This window comes from Gracilinanus agilis, chromosome 5 (assembly GCF_016433145.1).
Source record: "Gracilinanus agilis isolate LMUSP501 chromosome 5, AgileGrace, whole genome shotgun sequence".
NCBI classification, from domain to species: domain Eukaryota; kingdom Metazoa; phylum Chordata; class Mammalia; order Didelphimorphia; family Didelphidae; genus Gracilinanus; species Gracilinanus agilis.
In genome coordinates this window covers 168,065,218-168,092,818 of record NC_058134.1, presented here as the reverse complement: position 1 = coordinate 168,092,818, position 27,601 = coordinate 168,065,218, and the positions used below count along the sequence as shown (strand labels likewise).

Here is a 27,601-nt window from a genome sequence, read left to right as displayed (position 1 = left end):
GTTCTCTTTCCCTTGCTGAGTGACGGAGGGATAAAGGTGATTGAGGTAATAGGAGAGGAATGAAAGGGATGACTAAGTTTAGGGAGGAATGGACAGGGTGGTATTTAGATAGTAAGGGTACATGTGAGGTATTCAGGAGAGGCAGCTAACACAGACTAGACACTCAGGCCAGAGACAGAGGACACTGGGGTAGGGGGAATAGGCTGAGACCTTCCAGGCAGGAAAGGTACTTTTACAGACACAAGGAATAGGACCAGTCAGAAGTGGTTTGAATCTGACTTGAGGGCTTTCTTGTCAGTTTCTCAAGTCCTCAAAGGAGGAACCACAAGGCTCCTCCCTCTCGATGAAACTGAAGGGATTCAGGAGGAAGTGTCCTGTAACTACTTCCTCCCAAGATGGATGCCTCCAGTTTCCCTCAAGAAATAAAAGAGAATTATTCCTCCCTTTCACCCTTGCCTAATTCTTCAACACAAAGATTCTCTAGAGGGTTTAATTAGGTAACCAAGGGTTTATTAATGTTTCAGGGTTGGTCTGGAAGGAGATAGGGGTTTGGGTTCCTGACAGCTGCTAGGGAGAAACTCAAGATGGGGGAGTGTCTCAAGAATGGGTTAGACTGAGAGAGCACCTGCTCTCTCAGCCTGGGAAGATTTGCCTGCTTTTAAGGTAGAGGGTATACTAAAGGGATAGTTTGAATTCAAGGATGTCCTACTTGCCTATTGGGGAAAACTAAACCCACAAAGTCTTTTCACTAAAAACCCAAAAGCCACCCTGCCTCCCAGAGCCCCAGGAAAACAGGCAGAGAAACAGGAATATAATATTGATAAGGTCAGGGAGAGGTCCAGAGAAATTAGCTAGGTTCAAATTGTCCAAAGACAAGGCACGGGCCAAAGTAAATCAAAAGCCAAAATAGAGCTCTGGTTGATCCTTCCACTCTGTTCAAGCCCCAGGGACCAACTGCACTTTCTCTCAGAATTCTAAGGCCCCCTGCCAGAGCAAAAACCTCTCTTGCATCTTTTTCATTACAATATTTATTGTTGTCCTTTAATCTTTTCAGTTGCATCCAACTCCTTGTGACTCCATTTGGAGTCTTCTTGGTAAAGATCTTGGCCTGGTTGGCCATTTCCTTCTTTAGCTCATTTTAGAGATGAGGAAATTGAAACAAATGGGATTAAATGACTTGCCCAGGGTCACATAGCTAGTGCCTGAGGCTAGATTTGAATTCAGGAATATCTTCTATCTGACTATAGGCCTGACACTTTACTTACTGTGCTATCTAGCAGCCCCTACTAAATCTGTACTATGTGCCAGCTTTATTCTAGTTATTGAGGAAAGGGTAGGAGGGAGGATATAAAGTTATTCCCTAGCCATACCTTCATTGAGCTTGCTATTAGATAGATAAGACATAAATAACTTTAATACCCAGCATTGCCTGATTAGATAACTACAGATGCAGAAGCCTAATGCTAGTTTACTTCTAGGAATGCTGTGCAATATAGCACATGGGGATGAGTGGCTATTTTGATTAAAACACAGAATGGCACTAGCACCATATAATTAGTTCAACATCTAATAGCCAAATGTATTTACCCTAATTCTCAATTGGCTTTGGTTACTTAAAAACTTTGCCATGAGATGATGAATTATATGGATTTTTTAAAAGAATTTTAAAAACCCCAATAAACAGAAGACAATTTAAATTCAATATTTTTTATTTTTATTTTTTTAAACCCTTAACTTCCATCTTATAATCAATACTATGTATTGGTTCTAAGGCAGAAGAGCAGAAAAGACCAGGTATTGGGGGTTAAGTGATTTGCCCAGGGTCCCAGAGCTAGGAAATATCTGAGGTCAGATTTGAACCCAAGACCTCATGTCTCCAGGCCTGGCTCTCAATCCACTGAGCCACCCAGCTGCCCCCTTACTATTTATTTTTAAACTTTGATGATTGTTATTTATTTTTCATTGACATCTTTTAATTTTATGTCACCTTCATTTCCAGATATATCCCTCTTCTTTCTCCTACCTGGAGAGACATCTCTAATAATGAAGAATATAGAAGAAGAAAAATGAAGAAAAGGTACTGTCAAACTAAGGAACACATCACTTGAGTCTGGCAGTATATGCAATTTATATTCATTTCTCAAGAGAAGAGAGAGAAGTACATTGGCTTACCACATCTTTGGGGCCAAGTTTGGTGATTATGATAAAGTTTTTTTCTTTCTTTCTCACAAGTCCCAAAGCTTTGTTGGATACTGAAATAATGAATGTTAAGATGCTGATTCCACTCTGTTTTCAATTTTTGATGGGTTAAAAGTTCCCAGTGCAGTTGGGAGAGGTGGGATTTGTTGGCTAGAGCTAAAAATCATTCTGAAAATATATTTGGTTTGTAAGCTTTCCAATCTATGGCTAGAGATCTTGTACATCCAATTATTTGACATGGAAAACCTTGGGATGTAGGTACTCCAGAGGCATGGATACCCAGAATGCTGTGAGGATAAAAGAAGTTGAGCTCAGATGCAATGATGGTGCATAACTGAGAGGAGAATCTCTGAGGTAACCAGCAGTTTGAAAGAAATCAGGAAATGCAACTGTATTTTGCTTTATGTAATTGATATGTTCTTGAAAAATATATATATATGCATACACATATATATATATATATAAATATTGAATTTTAAATAGATTGAATTCTAATATCTGAACAACATTTTATGTATAACTAGGAAGTTTGCTATATATGGATATTCTTTCATGATCAAAGGATTCATTTTATGAAAGTTCTGTTTGTTTTTTAATATTTGTGTTTTTCACGCACAATTTCTACAGTACCAACAATACTGTAAAGACAAACGTCTATGAAAGACTTTGGAACTCTGCTCATGCAAGGACCAACAATAATTCTAGAGGATTCAGGATGAAATGCTACCCACCATTAGATAGAAAGATGATGAACTCTAAGTGCAAATGAAGTTATAGTTTGGGAGAGCTTGTAGTCAATCTGAGAATCTGATTTGCTTAAGTACACATACTCGTAAAAGAAATTTTGTTTTTTTGTGCTTTCCAAGTGAAGGAAGTGGTTAGTGGAAGTAAGAGAAGGACTTTTTTTTGACAGAAAAAAGTAAAACATTATAAGTGAAAAAAATCTCCTTGGATGTAGTGCTTGGCACATATGTACATAATAAATGTTTGTTGATTGATCAACACATAAAAACAAACAAAAAATAAGACAAAAACAAAAACAACAATAAATCACTGCCCTATTAAATTGATCAGTTGTAACATTACAGAGGGAAGCTTTTTCTCCGGGCCAAAAAAAGTTTCAGTGTTAACAAGTCAAATGTGTGATTTAATGAATTTTTTTCCAACATGTTTTAGCAACCATTTTCTGAGTGTCTACTATGTGTGTGTAGCACCATACTGAGTCCATTTTTCCTGGCTTCACATTGACTAGCACATTCTTGACATCTGAGAATTTTACAGTCTTGTGAATATTCTATAATCTTAAAATGATGAAATATATTTGCATAATTATAACTTTTTGCACCATCAAGCAAACTAAAGCATATTTCACAAAAATTCTATCACATATCCTTTTTCTTGAAAAGTCAGACAATCAACTCAGATTTTCATTCTTTTTCAATTCTCTTATTCACCTTCCTTTTCTTCCATTGTGTGCTTGGCCGTTTTTTACCCTGACTTTTAAAGATATTTATAAGTTTAGCAATTTCCACATAATCCCTTGGGAATTCATCTCATTATTTAACCTTTATCACTTAGAAAATATTTCCACTAACAATTCTAAATCCTTTTCTTTCCCTTTTATTGATTTAAACTTGCTTCCTCTTCTACTAAATCTTTGCAGAAGGGAGTAGTAGCTAACAGGGTTTCGCATGGAAAAGGACACAGCAAAGCAAGATTGTTGGACTCAGATCTCTGTAGTTAGTCTGAATTGTAAAACTGATGCCCATAATGACATTATTAAGGCTAATGGAGCAACATTTGCCTTTGTTGACCAGGTGATGGTATTACTTCTTGATTTGACTTTGCCAGTGAAGACCCAGTTAGTTAATGGTGAACAGGGAACATGCAAAATGTAAGACCTGTTTCAAGAGCACGAGAGATAGAAAACAAGGAAGGAATGGGAAAATGAAGGAAAGAAAAGGAAGGAAAGGAAGAAAGGAGGAATAAATTAGGAGGAATTTGTCAAATGACCTAAAAATGAATGAAAAAATATAGAGGGAATGAGAAGATGGCATGTATTTTTAGAAATAGCATGTGTACGTGAATAAGATACAGTGAGCATATGAAAATGTTTGTTTTGAGTAGAACAAATCCCTAAGAATATTCAGGGATACTCTTATTTCCTCTTCTAAATTACAGTCTGTTCTAGCTTCTTATTTTAGTGGGAAATTAATCTGAAGTTATTTAAACATTAATAGTAATACTAATAACTAACATTTATATAGTGCTTTAAAGTTTGCAAAGCTATTTATAAATATCTTATTTGATCCTCACAACCACCCTAGGTTTGTTGTTGTTTAATTGTTTCAGTTATGTCCATCTCTTCATGACTTTATTTGGGCTTTTCTTGGGGAAGATGTGGTAATGGTTTGCCATTTCCTTCTCTGGTTCATTTTACAAATGAGGAAACTGAGGCAAACAGGGTCAAGTGACTTGCTCAGCATCACACAGATAGTAAAGTATCTGGATCCAGATTTGTACTCAGTCTTCCTGTCTCTAGGCCTGGCGCTCTATCCACTGTGCCACCTTCATTTTACAGATGAAGAAACTCAAGCCACGTGAGGTTGTGACATGCCCAGAGCCATAGAGCTAGCAAGTATCTGAAACCAGACTGGAACTCAGTTCTTTCTTACTTTAGATCTAGCACTCTATCCATTGTAGTACCTAGATGTCTTTAACTGTTTAATTCCACTGAGGCCTTTTCAAAAAAAGTTCTATGATGTTTTTATGGTACATTCACTGCATGATAGCACAGCAAAGTAATCTTTCAAGATTATTGGTGACAATCCATTTTCAATGACTTTTGTGTGCATTCATATGTATGTTCTTAAGGTAAAAACTGGGGTTAACCTATATTTTTATCTTGGTTCAGAAGGGTGAGTAGGAGACAGGAATGGACAAAAGACTGGGACCAAACAAGTTAGGGAAATTGGATTTGGCAGTTTGGGAAATGGCAGTTGACAGGAGTGACTGTTGGGCTTTAACTGCCACACTGATCCACTTAGCCAGGGAGTCTGTGAAACCAACAAGTGACAGGGTAGTACAAGGACACAAGAATTATAAACACAGGGTTTTAATAATAATTGAGGGTTAGGGATAATGGAGAAAGGTCCCCCTGAACCTAATCACTAGGGACCACACAGGGGCTGGGAGAATGGGTTAAAGCCTACACTACACAAATCAGACTATTACAGACTAGAAGGGAAAATGGGACTCACAAAGCCATGTCCAGTTCAGCTTCTCTTGATGGCATGGGAAATGGGTCCACAGAAAGGTAAATCCAGGAAATGCTAATCAAGGAGCTTGTCTCAGACTGGCATGTCCACCACCCCAGTTAGATCTTCTTGCTTACTTGATCTTCCCTGGCAGGTCTTTCTCAATAGTAACTCCACACTCCTTGGGCTACTCACTGGGCAGGTAAAGGCATCCACACCCTCTCCCTTTCCCAGCTTGACCAGAGACCTCAAGGGCAAAACAGTTTTCCCCTTCATGCTATTTAGAATGTCCTTGGCTGACAGCCAAGGCTTTTTCCCTTAGTCTGTCTGCTAAGTCTGCTTTCCTACTTTTAAAGTCTATTTCCTATTACAATGTGCATATATTATAAGGGGGTTTGAGATGCTATCATAGAAATAGTAGTGAATCTGAAGTTACAGGAGCTGAGTTCAAATCCCACAATTGATGCTTACTACTTGTGTGAATATGGGGAAATCACTTGACCTCTTTGGGCCCTACTTTCTTCATCTGTGAAATGAGGGGTTGAATTAGATGTTCTTTGAGGTCCCATCTGGGTTTATAAGCAAGTCTGACTTGTCTGTTCCAACATTGACTTGGTAGTTCTCGGGCTCACAACACTGAATTGGTGATTGGATGCATGAGCCCTTGCTGTATGGAAGATAACTTTGTTACTTCTGCTTTGTCACTGAGCTGAGAGCAAGACTTTCTACGTCTTTGAGTGGAAGGTAATTTACCCAAATTCTGCAGGCTAGTATGGCACTCCAAAGACATGGGAGATGATTTGCATTTCAGGATAATGACATTATTTGATGACTACAATATTTTTGGCCTTTTGTGAGCAGCAATCATATCTTTTAAATGACTAGGATTTAAGTTTCAGTCTTCAAAGGAAGCACCTTTGGCATGGATACTGAAGTAGAATAAGGAGTCTCATTTTTTTCTCTTTGAGAATATGCTAAAAGCTTTCATTACCCCCTTTAGAAATAAATTCCTCATAAGCAAATGCCATCTTGAGTCTTTGTATGTAAGAACAACATTTGAATGGCTTTTATCTGACTTCATGTTTCACTTATTCAAGATTGCTAGAAATAGAAACAAAGCCTCATCTCAATATGTTCTTTGAGCAACATCTAGAAACCAATTTATACATATATGGAAATATATAATAAGAGAAACAAAATATTAATGTTTTTTAAGAATGATAATTGAAGAGGGCTGATGGGTAGCTCAGTGGATTAAGAGCCAGGCCTAGAGATGGGAGGTGCTAGGTTCAAATTTGGCCTCAGACACTTCCCAGCTGTGTGACCCTGGGCAAGTCACTTGACTCCCATTGCCTACCTTTACCACTCTTCTGTCTTGGAGCCAATATACAGTATTGACTCCAAAACAGAAGGTAAGGGTTAAAAACAAAACAAAACAATGATAATCGAGGTATCTCTCCCTCTCTAATTAGTCCAAAAGAGTGATTTTTTTTATTCCTTCTACAGCCACTGTGGAAGTTATGTGGAAGTCTCTGGCTCAAACTTTCCTTAAGAAATGTCAGTGTTTTCTGCGAGCCCATTACTCAGAAATAACTTGGAGTAGTCAACAGGTAATTAAATGTCCCATATCACACATGTAATATCCTGATACCAGCACCCAAGAGAGAAGCAAAGGTAACATATCCCACACTCAGGAAGCTATACATTCTCCCATCATGGAATCTTTGATTATTACCTAGAGTATGCATCAAGATATTCCCTTGGCAATGAATAGAAACAACAAAGAGCCATACCAATAGCTCTCTTTAGGGCATTTTTTTTAAAGGCTTGAATTTCTAATGGGATACTGTACCAAGAACTACATGAGGGTTTGATAATGCAGGGGCATTAATCTTGTATCAGTAGCCTAAATGTGGACTCTTATCTCTTACTGTGTTATGGACCTGCTTGGTAATCTGGTGAATACCAGTGGATCCCTTCTCAGAACAATGTTTTTAAATGAACCAAATAAACTATACCGGATCACAAAGTAAGCAATAATATTGAAATAGTTATTTTAAAAAATAGTTAATAGACCCTAGATCAAGGACCCTGCCTAAAACATCCCTAGGCAGTTATGCCAAAAAGGAAGAATTAAAATTTACCTGTGAAATTAATTTTGAGTAAGTAATCTGTGTATAGCTTTTTTCCGTCTAGAATCTTCATGGCTTCACAGAGTTTGGTGGTGTTTGGGCAGAGGGTCCTCTGCATCTTGTGTAGGGCATGGGCCATGGCATACACGGCATTCACCACAAACATGATCTTGGACTCCTGCTCATAATTGGAGCTGTCAATCGCTAGATGCTTGTCACAGGTCTTCCGGTGAGACCTTTTACCCTGTAGGCTGCACTGGAATTTCTGTTCCCAGAAGTCTCTAAACCAGGGGTTCCGGTGGTTGTTGTAAGGATTGAGGCTCTGGAAGTACCGGTCAAACTCACGGATGGGATGGGAAGCCAGTTCCAAGGTGATGGCTCCATAGGCTACATGCTCATTGCCCTTGACAATACTCTCTTGGGCACCCCAGCCATCACTGGCGATCCATGTGAAGGAAGCATTGAAGCGGCTTGCTGCAGCAATCAGCTCCCGAGAGTCGTCGCTTCGCATGAAGAGCACGACCACGCGAGCATTAGGCTTTTGAAGCAGCTCACGAATGACGCTGTCGTAGGACTTCCGGATGTTGGATCTGCCTACCTTCTCGGAGGTGGCGATGCAGATGTTGCGAAGACGCGCCTCCTGCTCGAAGGCTTCAATTCCCGTCTCACCATAGTCACCTTCTGAAGCCACGGTTGACACGTAAGTCCAGTTGAAGAAACGCAAGATCTCAGCCATGGCCTTGGCCTGGTAAAAGTCTGGGGGCACGGTCCTGGCGAAGTAATCGTAACGTGACTTGTCGCTCAATTTGGCACTGGTAGATGCGTAGCTTATCTGAGGGATCTGGAAGAGCCTTAGCAGATTTGCCACCTGTTTATATGAAATAATAATGATAGTGAAAATAATAATATTAATGAAGACAACTATACCTCATACATCTTTATCTTTAATTCTGAATTTTGATGTGGGAGGAATCTTACAGATCATCTAATCTAATCAGTTCATTTTATTTTGTTTGAAAAATAATTAGTTATTTTATTTTTTTTTAAACCCTTGTACTTCGGTGTATTGTCTCATAGGTGGAAGATTGGTAAGGGTGGGCAATGTGGGTCAAGTGACTTGCCCAGGGTCACACAGCTGGGAAGTGGCTGAGGCCGGGTTTGAACCTAGGACCTCCCGTCTCTAGGCCTGACTCTCAATCCATTGAGCTACCCAGCTGCCCCCTAATTAGTTATTTTTTGAAGATAAACCTGAGTCTCTCTGTCTCAACCATGTTGGAAGTCTAGTGCCACTCATGGACCTAATTGTGCTGTTGGTTGGCATAGAAACATTCCCTGCTCCATTTTTTAAAAAAAAATTTATTTTTAACATTCTTTTCTCTTTAAATTTTGAATTCCAAATTCTTCCCCTCCCTTCTACTCCTCTCTCCCTCACTGTAAAGGTAAGCAAAATGATACCAATTATGCATATGGAATCATGCAAAACATATTATTTCATATTAGCCATATGATAAAAAAGCAACAAAAATAAAGTGAGAAAATTATACTTTAGTTTTTACACTAGAGTTCAAGTTCTCTCTCTGGAGATAGCTTTTTTGTTTTCTTTCTTCCAATCAGAAGTCCTTTGGAACTGTGGGATCATTTTATTGATCACAGTAGCTAAATTTTTTACAGTTAATCATTATTATAACATTGATATTAACATGTACAATGACCTCCTGGTTCTTCTCACTTCACTTTTCATCAGTTCATATAGATCTTCCCATGTTTTTTTCTGAACCCCCACCACTTGTCATTTTTTATAGCACAATTGTACTCCATCACAATCACATGTCACAACTTGTTCAGCCATTCCCCAATTAATGAACATCCCCTCATTTTCTGATTCTTTACTACCACAAAAAAGCTGCTACAAATGTTTTTGTACATATATATACTTTTCCTTTTCCTTTGATATTTTTGGGGCATAGACTTAGTAGTGCTTTTATTGAGTCAAAGGGCCTTTCTGGCAAAATTCCAAATTGTGCTACAGAATGATTAGACTAGTTCATAACTCCACCAAGTGATTATTAGTTCCGAGTAGCAAGGTAGCATAGTAGATAGATTGCCAGGCCTGGAGTTAGGAAAACCTGGTTCAAATCTGGTCTCAGATACTTCCTAGTTGTGTGAACCTAGGCAAGTCCCTTAACTCTAATTGTCTAGCCATTATTGGTCTTCTGCCTTGTAATCAAAATAGGATCAATTCTAAGAAAGAAGATAATGGTTTAAAAAGAGTTTCTATCAACCTCTCCAGTATTTGTAATTTCTTATAGGTAGTGGTGGTACTCTAGAGTTGTTTTAATCTGCATTTCTCTAAAAACAGTGCTTTAGAGCATTTTTTCCATGACAATGGATAGCTTTGATTTCTTTCTTGGAAAACTGCTTGTTCATACACTTTGACCTTTCATCAATTAGAGAATGGCTTTTATTTTTATAAATTTGACTCTGCCCCCTATATATTTGAGAAATGAGCCCTTTATCAGTTAAACTTGCATTAGAAATTTTAGAAATTCTTTCATTGTCTATGGTACCTTTTAGAAAAATATAGTTTCACCGATTATCTCTTTAAATTAGGTCTATTTTTGCTTTTGTTTTGTCTGAGATCATGATTGTTATCCCTGCCTTTTTTTCTCCTTCAGCCAAAGTATAATATAGTCTGTTCCATCCCTTTATTTTAACTCTATTTGGGTCTATTTTAAGTGTATCTCTTGTAAACAACATATTGTTGAATTCTAGTTTTTAAACCATTCTGCTTCCTGCTTCCATTTTATAGGTAAGCTTATCCTAATTACATCCACAGTGATGATTACTGTATATTTTCCTTCATCCTCTTTTCTTATGTTTATCCTTCTCTCTACCTTTTTATCCTGTCCCTCCTCAAAAATTTTTTTTGACTCTGGCTATTGCCTCACTTAATCTACCCTCCTTTTTTTTTTCACCCCCCCCCCATCTTTCATTGCCTTCTCCTCCCATTCCCCTATTGTGTCAAATAGATTTCAATACCCACCTAAAAAAACTGTGTGTATCTATATGTGTGTGTATTCTTTCCTCTTTGAACTATTTTCAGTGAGAGTGAGGTTCATGCATTACCAACTTTTCCTTTCCCATTTCCCTTTTACTGTAAAATATCTTCCTTGTATTCCTGTTTTATGTGAGAAAAAATTTCTCCCTTCTATTTTTCCTTTTCTTCTTCTCCCACTTGCATTCCTCTCTCTAAATTTTTTTTTGAGATAATCCCAACACAATCAACTCACCATTCTTTTCTTCTAACTTCCCTAATAATGATAAAATTCTTAGGAGATAAAAGTATCATCTTCCCATATAGGGCTGTACAGTTTAAACATCTCATGATTTCTCTTTCATGTTTACCTTTTTATGCTTCTTCTAAGTTTTCTTTTTTGAATGTCTATTTGAACTTTCTATTCAACTCTGGTCTTTTCATCAGGAATACTTGAAAGTCCTCTATTTCATTAAGTATCCATTTCTCCCCCATCCTTCAAAGGATTATACTTAATTTTATTGAGTAAATTATTCTTTGCTATAATCCTAGTTCCTCTTCCTTCCAGAATCTCATATCTCAAGTCCTTTGATTCTTTAATGTATAAACTGCTAAATCTTGTGATGACTGTGACTCCATAATAATTGAATTGTTTCTTTCTGGCTGCTTATAATGTTTTTGACTTGGGAGTTCTGGAATTTGGCTGTAATATTACTATTTGCAACAATTCATTTTGCAATCTCTTTCAGGAGGTGATTGCTGGATTCTTTCAATTACTATTTTACTCTTTGGTTATAGGATATTGGGGAATTTTTCCTTCATAATTTTTTGAAATTTGATGTCTAGACATTTTTAGATCATGGCTTTCAGGTAGTTTAATAATTTTAAAATTATCTCTTTTCAATTTATTTTCTGGGTTAATTGTTTTTCTGATGAGATATTTCACATTTTTTCTATTTTTCATACTTTGGACTTTGTTTTATTATTTTTGATTTCTTATGTTATTATTAGTTTCTAGTCGCCTGATCCCAATTTTTAAGGAATTATTTTTTTAGTGAACTTTTATAGTTCTTTTTCACTTTGCTAATTCTTCTTTATACATTCTTTTCTTCAGTGAATTTTTATATCTCCTCCATTTGGACATTTCTATTTTTTTAAGAAGTTCTTTTTGTCAGTGAATTTTTGTGTTTTTTTTTTCATTAAGCTAATTCCTTTTCCTAAGGTATTTTTCTTCAGTATTTTTGTTGCCTTTTTTACCAATTTGTTAATTGCCTTTTCATTGCTTTCTTGAATCAGCTTCATTTCTTTTCTCAAAAATTTCTCTACCACTCATTTCTTTCTTTAATTCTTCTAGGAATTCTTATTGGGCTTGGATCCAATCAGCATTTTTCTTTGAGGTTTTGGCTGTAGCTTTTTTAAAACCTTTTTTTTTTCTTCTTCTGAGTTTGGGTCTTGATCTTCCCTGTCACAGTAGTAGATTTTTATGGGCAAGTTTTTTCTTTTTTGCTGCTTGCTTATTTTTCTAGCCTATTTCTAGCCTTTGAACTATAAAGTTGGGCTCTGCTCACCTAGGGATAAGGAGCAATTTCCCCAAATGTCAGGATTTTCCCCCTGCTTATTTCAGGGTAGTTCTGGGGATCTGCAAGTTTTTGGTGCTTATAAGGGATTGTGATCTGAGGAGAGCTGCATTTATTACTCCTCTGGTTCACACTCTGGTCTTTGTCCAGGAAGGGTCCATCTTTATCTGTAGATGCAAGTGCTAGTGTTTTTTTTCTTCCTTAGAACTGTGACCAGGCTTCTTGTTCTTCTGTAACAAAAGGAATAGTTTTCCTCTCTTCCCTAGAATTGTGACCCAGAACTGCTTATAGGAAATAGAGTTGACAATCAGCATCAGCCAGCAAAGAGTTAGCTGTAATTTTTTTCTGACCCCTTTTCTATCTCTGGGTCAAGAGATCACCACATTTTTGCTGCTACTGTTATTTATTCCTACTCTCCCCAGGGCCTGCTGCTATGGTGCATGAGATCTTGACTGACACCCAACCTCCTAAGTTGTCTCAAGCTGAAAAATTGCCTCAGCCCAACCTTTTGTTGGCTGTGCCATTCCAAAGTTTGATTTGAGGTATTATTTTATAGTTGTTTGGAAGAGAATATCGTGAGAATTCATTTGGGTTGCTGCCTATGCTCTGCATAATGACTTTGCCCCTGATCTGCTTCATTTAGGCCTTGGCCTGGTTTACCTTTTGTCAGGCAGCCGTGTGGTCCCCTCCTCTCTTAAGCATGCCATATTGATATTGGATATTGTGTGGATATCTAGCTGCATTATCTGACTAGAGTTCAGAACTCCCTACTTCTATTGAGCACCAGCCTTAACCTCTCTACTATAAAGGATTCCAGAATATATGTGCCACCTCTGTGTCATTTTAGCAGAGAAGGAACTTGAGGCAAAAAGAATGGAAATTATTTGCCATGACCACTGAGCTAGGAAATGGTAGAGTCAAGATTCAAACCCAGGTCCTTTGTTTCCAAAGCCGGCATTCTTGGGACAGCTAAGTGATTCAGTGGATCAAGAGCCAGGCTTAGAGTTGGGAGGACCTGGATTCAAATTGAACTCAAATACTTCCTAGCTGTATGACTCTGCACAAGCCACTTAACCCTAATTGCCTAGCCCTTACCTTTTTTTCTGCCTTAGAACCACTACTACTACTTAGTATCGTTTCTAAGACATCAGGTAAGGACTTTAAAAAACAAAAAAAAAAACTTCAAAAAAAACAAAGTCAGTACTTTTCCCACTATAATATTTACAAAGCATTTTCCTCATTTCAATGTTGATCTACAAGTAATTTATGCTTAATATATTGTTATTATTATTATGTTGATATTAATTAATGAATATTAATATTGTGTTAATATTAATTAGTATTAAATGAAATAATAAATATAAAGCACTTTGCAAACTTTAAAGTTATGTATAGATGCTAGTTATTATTAATTTTCTTATTTTATATATTAGGAAACAAAGCTTCATAGTGGATAAGTGCCCATTGTCTCACAGCCAGGAAGTAGCAGAGTCAAATTCTCTAAAAATTCCTTCCAACACTAATAATCTATAAACCCATAATTCAAATGTCACTGTCCTGTTCTTTTCATTGTCTTATTACAGTTCATGTAGCACTTTATTCAAGGGCAAGCTAGTAATATTCAGAGAATAATAGGAAAAGAAAAAGATCTTGCTAGGGTTTGATGAAGTTCATGAGGTTTTATATCTTTAGGTTTGGAGGTGTATTTAAAAAAATTGTCACTCATCATCTTGATACAACACATACTGTAGTGCTGATGCTTTTTGGTCATTCTTGCATTCAAGTGATTCTCAGAGAATTAGACAAAGTTTTAGGACCACTTGGCTGCAGTGAATAGGGAGAGTCTCAGGGAAATAACTTTCTCACTTCCTCCTCTCTTGCTAAAAATGGAATCCTCTTAAAAAGTTTTATTTTAGAATGGCAAACCACATGGACATCTGATATCTAGGTTAGATAAAAATCAACTGGAATTCTCTTTGTCCCTCTGAAAAACTTTAGCCTCAAACTTTTCTCAAAGTCCTGAAAAGCTTGTCTAATGTTTTTTTTCCAAGTGTTCTTCCTTTCCTGCTTTTTTATTCCCTCCCACTTAATGGAAAAGGAAGCCCAAAAATGCTGTTCGGATGGCATTTCTGATTAAGGGCAGAACAAGGAGGTATTGAAAACCTCGTGAGAAAAAAAATCGTTCACAAATAGCCTTCTTCAAAAAGAGTTTTAAGCCTCTTTGAATCAAACTTTCAGACTTGGGATTTACTCATCATTGAGGAAATTTAAGGTAGAACATAAATAATAGGGAAAAAGCAATTCTCAAGTAGAATTTTATATGCTGATAATGAACTATTTCTATACATGTACATGTAAGTGGTTGAAACAGACCCAGAAGTAATGAGCAGATAATTCTCCTTTTGGACCCTGGCTCTCTCAAATCTTTTGTTAAGTCCTTGGTACATTTTTCAGTTTTAGAGAAATTACATAAACCCCAAAGTTTACTCTAATCAGAAACCACAATGGTTATTTCTGGACTCTCTGAACACTTTGAAATTTTTCGTCTGGAAATTGCCAGCTCCAGGTTTGCATTTGCCACGTAGGAGGCCCAGTTTGAAACAGGCAGCTGTTAGTGAGAGCATAAGTAACATCAAACAGCTGACATCTGACTCCTGATTAATCATCATTTGATCTGGCAAAAGAAACCAGCAACTCAGCCCGAGCTCAGCATGTGCTAGGAGATCTGTCCTGCTGCTAAAACCAACACTCACAAGAGCCCTGAGCCTCTATAAACACGGTCTATATCTTTTACATGTACTGGTACCTGTCAGCTAAACACAAATGGAACAGCTGGACACCTGTCACTTGCTATAAGGTAAATGCACAGCTCGGCTTCTTTCTCAGGGCTCAGCCAGATTACACAGTCTTCTAACAGATGAAATGTATTCATGAAGGCACATAGGGGCCCAGAGGGCAGGGGTTTACCGTGTCCCTGATCTCTTGCTTTTTTTAGGCCTAGTACAACTCCAGGAATAGTTAGTTACAGAATCATCTCATCCTACCAAGGTGCATCATAGCTAACTAATAAAAGTTGTTTCTCCTTCTCTTTCTTCCTTCCTTTCTCTCTTTTTCTATTCCTTCCTTCCTTCCTTATTTCCTCCCTCCCTCCATCCCTTCCTTTCTTCTTCTCCTCCCTCCCTTCCTCTCCTCCCTCCCTTCCTTTCCTTTCCTTTCCTTTCCTTTCCTTTCCTTTCCTTTCCTTTCCTTTCCTTTCCATCTTAGAATCAATACTATACTATAAAAGACTGGGAAATGGGGATTAAATGATTTGTCCAGTGTCACACAACTAGGAAGTGTCTGAGGTCAAATTTGAAACCATGGCCTCCCAATTCTAAGCCTGGCTTTCTACTTACAGAGCTACCTAACTGTCCATGTTTGTCCTTCATTTTGACATTACAGAGTGATATCTTGAGTTATGCAAGAACTGGATTTAAATGAAGCAGAGTTGCACAAAATCCTCAGCCTCACTCTCTTCCAGAGTAATTGAAGTCCAGTGGTGAGACAAAAGTCAAGATGGGAGAGGCCCTGGTTGAGGTTGCCCATAGGGGAAAGGATGTAGACCAGTGGTTCCCAAACTTTTTTGGCCTACCACTCCCTTTCCAGAAAAATATTACTTAGCACCCCTGGAAATTAATTTTTTTGAATTTTAATAGCAATTAATAGGAAAAATAAATGCACCTGTGGCCATCACCGTTCTCCTGAATCGCTGCAGCACCCACCAGGGGGTGGTAGTGCCCACTTTGGGAAACACTGATGCATACTAATTAGCTAGCCACTCACTGCCTTGAAATCTACTGGATTTCTACTTAATTTTATGAAGGGGTACAGTATAAGCTCTCTTAATGTAAAGGCTATTTCAAATTGCCTTTGTATTGCCAATAGCCAATGCCAGGCACTTAGTATGCACTTAACATTTGTGGCACAGACACTAGACCTCTAAGATTTCACAGATATGACAAACTCAGATGAGGAAACTCACTGCTGTTGCTGGTTAGCACCTTCTCTGCAAAGTATAACCTTTAGAGAGTTGTCAATAAGAATCTCCTCAAAGACTGAGACTCTCTTTTGCTTCTTTTTATATCCTCAGAGCCTGGCATAATATAGGTACCAACTGATATTTACCAGTTGATTGTATAGAATACTGAGTGATTGAGTGACTTGCTGAGAGTCATAACACTAGTATATATGAAAGGTAAGACTCAAAACCAAGTAGACCCAGCTTTGAGGTCAATTCTTTAGCTATTATGCCTTCTTTCTTCTCAGCTAATGTTTATATAGTAGTACATTTATATACATTATTTTATTTGATCTGAACAATTTCCCTCTGGGCTACATGTACTAATATATCTTCATTTTAAAGACAAGAAAGTAGAGTTTCAGAGTAGTTGTGTGATTTCCCTAGGATGGAATAATTATTAAATATAAAAAAAAATTTGAACTTGGGCCTTATTGGCTCCAAATCCAGTTCTCCATACTAGGAAGTATCAGAACAGTAAAATATTCTGACTAGGTCCTTAATGTTTGCTAAATGAATAGAATATAGGTTTTTAATCTGCTCTCCAATGCTTATTAGCTGTGGGACCATGGGCAACTCACTTAATCCTATTTGCCTCAGTTTCTTCATATATAAAATGAGCAAGAAATGGTAAACCACTCTAGGATCTTTGTCAAGAAAACCCCAATTGGAGTCATGGAGCATTAGACTACTGAAAAGTGACTGAACAACAATAAAAATGAACGGCAATTGCAGGTGGCACAAACCTATTACTTCCCTTCCATGTAAGGCCTTTCTTGCTAATTGATTGCTGAAGCATGATTAGGATACTTGGGATTGATCTATCTTTATGATTTCTTAAGGATTTCCTCAGTGCCTAAGCTTGATTTGATTATTGAATTCTTAGGTGATAGTTGTAAAACTATTGTGTCTTTGTATTCCATTTTCTTTGGGGACTTGGACTCCTTTGGGAGTCTTAACCTTTTTAAGTGTCATGGACCTCTTAGGAAGTCTACTGAAGACTATGGACCCTTTCTCAAAATATTGTTTTTAAATACATAAAATAAAACATAAAAGATATAGACTTACAAAAGAAGACAACTCTACTGAAATATAGTTACTAAATATTGAAAAAAATTCACAGACTTCCCTGAAATCCATCCATGGACCCCTTGGCGGTACATGGTCTCCAACTAAAGAACTCCTCCCCTAGAGGAATGCTGGGAAACCTCCCTGAAATATGCTGAGAGAGAAGGTATAGATGGCTTTAAAGAAAATAATCCTTGTATCTGATCATGTATGATGTACAATGCAAAGTCATTCTCAGAAGTCAGAAGAAATATAATAAGCAAATGCCTTCTTTCTTTTCTGTGCACTAAAAGACTCCTGCTGCTCTTTCTCTGCCTGTCTCAGATAGCCAAGAACAATTTACAAACAAGACAGACCTTAGCAAACAATGAACTATGGACAGAATGATGTCAGTACTAGAAAAAAAAGAATATTCTCTCCACAGGGAATGGGAAAGAAAAATGAGCTTCAGTAAGACTGAAGAAGGTTAGTTTGGGCCAAGTGATGCCTATCGCCACTCTTGGAAGTGTGTATGTATTTTTAAAGGAATATCTATAACCCAAGAAAAAGGAAGAAACATCACATTGGAAAGTGAAAATGTAATTGTGGCACCACTGAGAAAAGGCAAATGGAATCTCACAGTTACCAGTGTGACGTGGTGCGATGAGGCAAACTATAGTGATGGTCTGAAGTCATCTGTTCAAAAGGAGCAGACCCAGGAGGAGAGGCTGGCAAATAAAATGGCATTATATGTCAAGAGGGAAATACTTAGACAAAAGTCCACAAACCTTTAAGTCAGAAACTCTGAACCTGAGGTCTGTGAACTGAAAAAAATTAGTTTGATGAATGTATTTCAATAGAATTGGTCTTCTTTGGAAAAACCTTTTCAGTAACACCCTTCTGAGAAAGGATCATAGTTTTCAGCATAGATTCATAGTTTCTGCCAAAGGGATCTATGATACAAAAAACTTAAGGACTCTTGTTTTAATTAATCGTCTAAATATCTAAGGGATAAAGGCAGGTCTGGTGATTTTACAAAGGAACTCCCAGGTAAGAAATGCAAGTTAGCATCTTCTCCTTAACTCATAGTTCTAGAGCCTAGAACACTGAGAGATTGACTTGCTTGGGGCCACATGGCCAGTTCATATCAGAGATAGGATTTGAACCAGCTCTGTCTGGCTTTGAGATTAGTTCAGTATTCACTATATCATATTGCCTCTGATGATTACTACTTATGTGACTTTGGATGAGTTTCTTCGCCCTTCCAAAATTAAATGTGTGATACTATAAAATATCTAAAAAGGGCACAAAACTTTCCTCATTTTAAAAATGGGGATAATCCAAGGGCACTGCCACTTCAAATGGATTCTAGGCTTCAGGTCTAGATGAACTGCATTCCTTGATTCTTAAAGAATTTATAGATATATTTTATAGAAACCATCCTTAATCTTTAAGGAAATATAAAATTTCAGAGATGAAGTGATTACAGAAATCATTAAGTACTTGTGGTTATTCAGTCATTTCAGTCATGTCCAATTCTTTGTGACTCTATTTGGAGTTTTCTTGGCACAGATACTGGAGTGGTTTGCCCTTTCCTTCTCCAGCTCATTTTACAGATGAGAAAACTGGAACAAACATTTAGACTAAATGACTTGTCTAGGGTCCTACAGCTAGTAGGTGCCTGAGGCAGAATTTGAGCTCATGAAGATAAGTATTTCTGATTCCAAGCCCCAATGCTCCATCCACTATGCCACCTACCCTGGCTTCATAGGTTATCTCCTCTTTTAATGATTTGAAAACTGAGGCCCAGAAGTGAAGTCACTTGGCCAAGAGTATAGTTTAGTTGATTAATGGTAGATCAAACACAGGTCATAGAAAATTGTATGAACATAGTGTCACAGATTTAGAACTGGAAGAAATTGTAAAGGCTATCAAATCTAACACTCTCATTTTACATTGAAGGAAACTGAGAGAAGTTAAAGACTAGGTTAGGTTCACATAGCTAGTAAATGTCTGAGAAGGGATTTAAACTTAAGTCTTCCTGACTACAAGCTAAACATTCTATCCACTGTACCACTTAGTTACTTGGTCTCCATCTTGAGTTTCAAAATGGAGGAGAAATTAAAATTTGGAAACTACAGACTAATAAATGATTATTCACTAATTCAAACAGAGTTTGTAAGCATTTAGAGAAGAATTAATGAGAGTGAGCAAGGATACATTAAGAATCAATTCTGCTAAACTACCCTACTTTTTTCTTGATGATATTTATTATTCTGGAACATAACAGATATAATATAACTGGATTTCAACAAAAGTGTTGGAAACAAAGTCTCTTTCATGAAATCTCTCAGGAAATACATTTTGTTTATGGACAATGGGGTTTATAGACATCTTTGTGGAACCCAAAGTGGGATAATTGGTCTATTGTTGTAACTGCAGTTGTACAAATCTCTGCATATGTTAGTGCTGAGACATTGCTAAATAGAATAGTAGAATTATCCTGGAAAAGGCCATTTCCTTTTCTAGCTCATTTGACAGATGAGGAAACTGAGGCAAACAGGTTTAAGTTAATTGCCCAGGGTCACATGGCTAGTAAGTGTCTGAGTCCTGATTTGAGCTCATGAAGATGAATCTTCCTGACTTCAGGTCTGACACTCTTTCCACTGTGCCTCTTAGCTGCTTCTTATATTTAGTAGGAACCCAATACCTTATTTATGAATGAATGAATAATGCAGTGGATATATATGCTTAAACACAATACAGTTGTATGGATTTTTAACTAAACAATAATACCAAAAGATTGTTGATTAATTGAGCAATGCCAATCTGGAAAGGAGTCTCTAGTGACAAGCAAGGGACTCTGCCATGCTCAACATTTTAGTCAATGACTTAGATGTAAAAAAGAACATTCCAGTTTTTTGTATGTACAGGATAGCTAATAGAATGGATAACTGAATCAAGAATGAAAGAGATCTTGAGGAGCAAGAAAGATGAACTGCAACCAACAAGGTTTAATTTAAGAAAGATGATATAAAGCTCTACATGTAAGTTAGAAAAATCAATTACCTAAGTACAGAGGAGAAACTTGGTTTGACAGCAGCTCATATAAAAAGGCCTGGGGGCTTTACTCATCCCCTAGCTTAATATGTGCTTCTAATATAGAGTGGCAGCTAAAAAGCTATTGTAGTCTTAGGCTGTATTAATAGTAGAATAGTCTAAGAACATGGTATTGTTTACACTCAGACCAGAAATTAGGATATATGGTAGTAGTTCTAGTTTTGCCTAAATCTCACCAAACTCCACTTCATTCATCTCTAAAATGGGGGAATAATACTACTTACACTGAGCTTTACAAAGATGCTATTAGAATCAAATGAGATACATTGACAAGAAGAAAGGCCCCATATATAACAAGGTATTTATTTTGGCAATTTTTTTAGCAAGAACTGGAAATAAATTAGAAGCCTATGAATTGGGGAATAGCTACACAAATTGTGATAAACGAATGTAATGGAATATTTCTGGTGATCATCATGGCGAGTACAGAAAAATATAGGAATCCCTATATGAGCTGACACAAAGTGAACTAAGGAGAGTCAGAGAAGCAATATAGCCAATGATTATAACAGTGAAGGTAGAATCACACATACACAAAGATCGAAATGGGAGTGTAGTTAATTATAAAGAACAACCTTGTATCTCCAGTACTAGTGCTTTGCTAGGCACTGGGGATACAAAGACAAAATAAAACTATTCCTACTGTCAAGAACTTTATAATCTATTATATAATAGAGTGACTAAATATTTTATCTAGGCAATTCCAGGATGGTAGTTACTGGGAGATAGATTTTGGTTCAATATAAGGAAGAACTTTGTAACAATAAGAGCTGTCCAAAAATGGATGGTATGTTCTGTCAGAATTCTCTATTCTGTTTAGTATTTAAGTAAAGTCCATCAAGGATCAATCAGTCCCCAAGAGTTTAGTAAGCATTTACTATGTGCCAGTTGCTGGGCACTGGGGAAACAAAAACAGGAGGAACAAATAGTCCCCTATCCCCCAAAGCTTGCATTTTATCTTAGGAATTGAAATGGATATATAAAGTAATCTACAAATAGATAAAATGAAATTGCTTGCTGAACATGGGCAAAAGACCATAAGTAAATGGGAGAATGATGAATGGCCTCATGTAGAAGTTAACTCTTGAAGAATATTGAAAAAAGAATAGGGATTCTTAAAGTTAGAGGGAAGTAGGGAACACATTCCAAGTATGAGGGTCAGTTAGTACAAAGGCATGAAGATGGGAATATTGTAGAAAGGATTGAGTGATATCATAAGTAAATTAGGGGAACATAGAATAGTTTACCTGTCAGATCTATGTAGAAGAGAAAAATTTATGACCAAACAAGAGATAGAGAACATAATGAGATATAAAATGAATAGTTTTGATTACTTTAAATTTAAAAGTTTTGTTTTTGTTTTTGTTTTTGTTTTTTACAAATCCAATGTAACCAAATTAGAAGGGAAATAACAAGCTGGGAAAAGTTCTTTACAGTAAATTTCACTGATAAAGGTCTCATATCCAAAATATATAGAGAACTAAGTCAAATTTATAACAATACAAGTCATTGCCTAATTGACAAATGGTCAAAGGATATAAACAAACAGTTTTCAGAGTAAGAAATTATTAATAATCATATAAAAAAGCTCTAAATCACTTTTAATTAGAGGAATGCAAATTAAAGCAACTCTGAGGCACCACCTCACACCTCTCAGGTTGGCCAAAATTGACAGTTAAGAAGTGATAAATGTTAAGGGGGCCATAGCAAAGTTGGGACACTAATGCATTGCTGATGCAATTCTGAACTGATCCAACCATTCTGGAGGGCAATTTGGAAACATGTTCAAAGGGCTTTAAAACTGTGCCTACCACTTTGATGCTATAATACCAGTACTAGGTCTATAGTCCAAAAGATAAAAAAGGAGGAAAAGAATCTCCTTGTACACAAATATTTATAGTGGTTCTTTTTGTGGTGGAAAAGAATTGGAAATTGAGGGTATGTCCATCTATTGGGGAATAGCTGAATAAATTTTGGTATAAAATGGTGATTAAATATTATTGCATTATAAGAAATGATGAGCAGGATGATTTTAGAAAAAGCTAGAAAGACCTACATGAACTGATGCAGAGGGAAATAAACAGAACAAAGAAAAAATTGTACACAATAGCAGTATTATTTTATGATGATCAACTGTGAAAGACTTAGCTACTCTTAGCAATACAGTGATCCAGGATAATGCTACATAATGCTATCCACCCCCAGAGAAAGAACTGTTAGAATTGGAATGCAGAACAAAGCATATCATTTTTTCACTTTAGTTTATTTGTGTTTTTATTTTGGGGTTTTGAGGTTATATGAGTATTCTCTTACAACAATAATCATTATGGAAGTACGTTTTGGAAGATAATATGTGTATAATATGGATCAAATTGCTTACCAACTCTGGGAGGGGGAGGGAAGGATGGAAGGGACAATGTAGATCTTAAAACTTTGGAAAATGTATGTTGCAAATTGTTGTTACATGTAATTGGGAAAATAAAATATCAAAGAAAAACAAATAAATAAATAATAGAATCATAAAATCACAGAATTTGAGAGTTGGGCCCTATGCAAATTATGCAAACTGGCAATTCATCTTCAACAGCAATAATTATTGTTAATTTTTGATGTCATTAACAATTGATAATATTTTTATGGCAAGCCATTGTACTTTTGAAGAGCTAAGTTGTACTTGAGATTTAAGGTCTCTTTGAATTCCAAGATTCTGTAAATCTATGAAAATGCCAGAATATCTGACACTTGAAAAATATTTTAATTTGAAACTGATAGGGCCCAGTGAAGAATATTGTTTCAAACCTCTCTGAACTCTATCAGTGTAAAGCAGAAAGGTTATAGGCACTGTGTTTGGGAATTGATATTAGAATCTGGCACATTCTTTTTAATATTGCCGATGGCAGCAAAATTTCATACTGTGAGGGATGATTTGGGATTCTTAGAAGAATTAAGAGGTCATTCAGTGTCAAATCATGCAAATTTAAAGGGCAATTAATTTGAAGAATGTTATTTGGGATCAACAATGTTCATTCTAGAAGTAAAACTGATTTTTTAAGAGACTTTAAAATGGCCTCTGAACACAATCCTAATAGAGGAGTATGAGAAAAAAAAGTTTTAACAATATTATAACCATTAGAATATCTATATAGCCTCTCAGTGTGACATACCTGAAAAACATAAGTTGTCTGGTTGAATATGTTCTGATATTGTTAAAAAAAGATCAGGCATTTTTCTGTTTACACTCTGAATTTAGAATAGACTGGAGATCATCTTAAATTTTGCAGAAGTTTTCAAGTTTCTAGCCCTTTTTCTTTTGGCAAGTGTTCACTGTTATGAGGAAGTTCTTTTGGCCAGAATATGCTCAATTATAATGCTGACCAGGAAGCCAATGGAATATGTATAAATTGTATGTTTTGTAGGTAAGGGGATAATCTGGATATTTTGCTTTTTGAGAGTATTCTTTCCACTACACTGTCATTTTATTTTGTGCTAAAAAAAAATGTCTGGTCATTGTCCCTTAGAAAAAGAATGTCCAGTTCCATTTGGATTAACACTTAAAACTGAAGGAGGGCTTTTTTCTTTCCTGGTTCTTGGCAACTCCTCCCCGAGACTGCCTTATCCAGACCTGGAATGGAATGCCTTAACTAGCATCATTTCATGGGCATCAGAAAAACTATGATTCTGGTAGGAGCAAAATATCTTCCCACCCAGTTATCAGATCTTTCCACCCAGGGTTATCAGATGGGCTTTCTTCTAGAGGGTTGTGATCAAGGCAGGAAAGATCACCTGGGAGAGTGAGGCTAGGGAATGAGGTGAGGTTATGAAGGATTTGAGAGAAAGAGAACTCTAAAAGAAAAGAAAAGAGCTGTGCCATAAAAGATTCCAAAGACAACTTTCTTGTAGTCAGGTCCTGTGGGAAGCCAATAAGAGAATAGATAAAAATCTGAGACTCCTCTTTTGACCCCTTTTGTGATCCTTGTGATTTATTGTTGAAAAGTATTATGGCCTTATTGGACCAGGAATGCTGCTGCCTGGTATAGCCAAGGCCAAAATCTTAGCGGGGGGCAATTTGACCCTGAGAGGGATACTCCCCAACTTGGCTTCCTGATAAGAAACCAGTCAAAATTCAGCCTAGGCCTTGGTCTATTCTGAAGCCAATGTTTTGTGTTTTGATGTGACATAATTTGTAACTTCTGCGCATCTGCAAAGTTTCCGGGGGGGGGGGGGCGGTTCTTTTGTGTGAAATGAGTCTTGAAATATATATAATAAGCTCCATGCTCCTGGAGCCAGAGCTGGACTCATGAGGTAAAAGACAACTCCCTTGTTCCATCCTTATTTCCTTATCAACTAAACTGTCCTTATCAGATTATCAGAAATGATAAAGAGATCTCAAGGAGGTCCTATTCTACTTTTAACCCTTTGGCACATTCCTCTCTCCAAGAGCTACAGAATTCTTGTGTCTTCATTGATATTTCAGAAAAAGATCCTTCCAAAAGAACTTTCCAGGGGCTAGAGAGGACAACTCATTGGAAATTCTTAAACTCTAATAAACTCAGAAGATTTCATTGACAGATCTCAATTCTGAATAGTTCAAGGAAAAATGTCTTTTATGAAAATAAAGCAAAAGCAAACAATAGCCACCAGAAAATCAACAGAAATGGGCTCAAAAACAAGCCTAACAGACATTTGGAAATTCTTTTTTTCTTGAAGTTAATGAGAAGCAAGGCATCAAGTCCATAACAATCTGAAATTGTTGCTTACTTTCCCTTCTTACCTGCTGGTTTTAATGGCAGTAATGGGTACCTTAAGACATTTTTAAAAAAAGTTAAATTTTTTAAAAAACCTTTTTATTATGAATCTAACAACTGAAGGTATATTTTTACATTGGTTGATTTTCATAGCATGAATAATACACACTTCTTTCCTCCAATTATCCATAGGACATTCAGGTCTTTTGATTAAAGAAACAACTCCTCTATAGAGACATTATAGTCTAGAGCATTTGAAAAATCTACCTTAGCTCATAGAAATGATGGTTCCTACTAATGTGGAGCCCTTAGAAAGGAGAGGAATGTCAGGGGAGTAAAGGTATATGGGTAACTTTTGTCACCCTTATAGTCATTGCAATAGGAAAGAAAGTCATAAGGTCTCAAACAGGTAAGCAAGGAAAGCAACAATTTGATTTTTGGGTCATCTTGTTGATTTGAGGTGGAAAGTTAAAACAATGGGAAAAAAAAAGGAAAAATGAGACCTTGCTTAAAACTAGCTCTTAAGTGAAAAATGAGCAATATTCAACAAAGAAAGGATACTATATCTGCTGCAGAAGCAGAAAGACCCTTTGGAAGAGGTTCTTAATTTAGAGTTTGTGAACTTAATGAAAAATATTTTGATAATTGAATTACAATAAAATTGATTTCCTTTGCAATTCTGTGACAGCTAGGTGAAGCAGTGGATAGTTGCACTTTTAGTCAGGAATAACTGAGTTCATATCGCTCTTACTAGCTGTGTGACCCTAGCCAAGTCATTAAACCTCTCTCATACTCAGTTTCTTTATCTGTAAAATGGGTATAAATAATAGCATCTATCTTACAAGGTTGTTTTGAGGATTGAATGAGATGACATACATAAACTGTTTTGTAAAATTTAAATGCTAAATAAATGTTAGTTATTATATTATTATTATCATCAGTAGTGGTAGTGATATATGTTTTAAAATGTTATTCTGAGAAAGGATTGTTTATATAGCAGTACATTTACATACATTATTTTATTTAATCTGAACAACTACCCTTGGGGTTGTGGGTACTAATTTATCTTCATTTTAAAACAAGAAAGTGGAGGTTCAGAATAGTAGATACCCTCCCATCTACCATCAATATTCACCCCCTATACAACTATAATGGAACAATTATTAAGTGTAAGAAACAAGATTTGAATCCATGACCTTTTGGTATTTGATACCAAAACTGGTTCTAAAGTAAGTTTGAAGGGCTTTTCAGTCTCTGAAAGCACCATAGGTGGGAAGTTAAAGTATTTCTTTAAAATTGAAGTGGGAAGTATAGTCTGATTGATCAATTATAGTTGGAATTAACAGAAGACACCCATCTGTACCCAAGCACTGTGTTTCTTTAAACCTTTCTCCAAAAGGTAACTCAAATAAGTTCTAGAAATGTGTACTTGCCAGCTGGGCACTACACTTACACAAAGCCTATTCAAATGACTTGATCTTGTGCTTTATCACTTATCTGACAGCCACACCTGGAGAGAGGTTAATTGCCAGATATGTGCTCCAGAAGGCACTACCATACAATGATGATACCTGTCCAAGTTTTAGTTATTGTGCCCAGAAGGAACAAGCCAACCACAGGAAAACATGCCTTACAAATTGAGTTTTGTTCCATGACAGCAAGTATCATGAAATATCATGCCAATTAGAAGACATGTTATGATCACTGAGTAGAAAGACTTTTTCTCTGGAATGCCATTCTAGGAGAAGCCACTATCATTTTTTTCCCTTTTGTTCTTTGTATTTCTCCTTACTGTCATGTAAAGCCAAATATCTGGCAAGAATCTGGACTTTGTAGCTAATAGCAGAGGGATTTCCATAATATGCCAGGTGGTAATGTCAAAAACAGTGACATCACAACAGTAGTGTTCAGTGTCTCACTGCTATATTGCCTGGAGCATCAATACTTGTTTTCAGTATAATGGCAGGGATTTGAGAAACCCTGTCCTTAAATCCCAAAAGTCTACTAGTGGGGAAATATTTCATGTTTTGGGTTAAATTAATCTTTTTTTTTTTTAGTAAAAGGCAAACCCCTCTCTCTTAGAGCGTGCAATTAATAGAACCTGATTAGTACAAACTACAAAATATAAGCTATTTCCCAATCAAAATACTGAGAAAGAGATATATTGATAGAGACAAACCAACAAGGTACACATTTAATTGCAGTTTTGAGAAGGACATTGTGCCAATAATGTTTCATTCTATTACTAAAAAACAGAGTTTGGATTTTAATTAATTTCCCTTTTAATCTATAACTACAATATTGAGCACTTGGTGATTTCTCAGATGCTGCTACACTTTTGGATTCCATTCCCATCTTTACTGTGCTTGGGTAATACAAAGCACTAATTCTGACAGCAATGGAGTGGCTTCTATTCCATAATGGATGGGACCT

At 36.6% G+C, this 27,601-nt stretch overlaps 1 protein-coding gene across 1 annotated transcript in view; it reads right to left on the bottom strand.

The window, feature by feature from the left end:
- GRM3 (glutamate metabotropic receptor 3) overlaps positions 1-27,601 on the bottom strand; it is a 132,513-nt gene that overhangs the window by 92,378 nt on the left and 12,534 nt on the right. Inside the window, exon 2 of the mRNA XM_044678614.1 lies at positions 7,601-8,456. Coding sequence (XP_044534549.1) covers positions 7,601-8,456 — 856 coding nt within the window. The remainder of the gene's footprint in view (positions 1-7,600; positions 8,457-27,601) is intronic.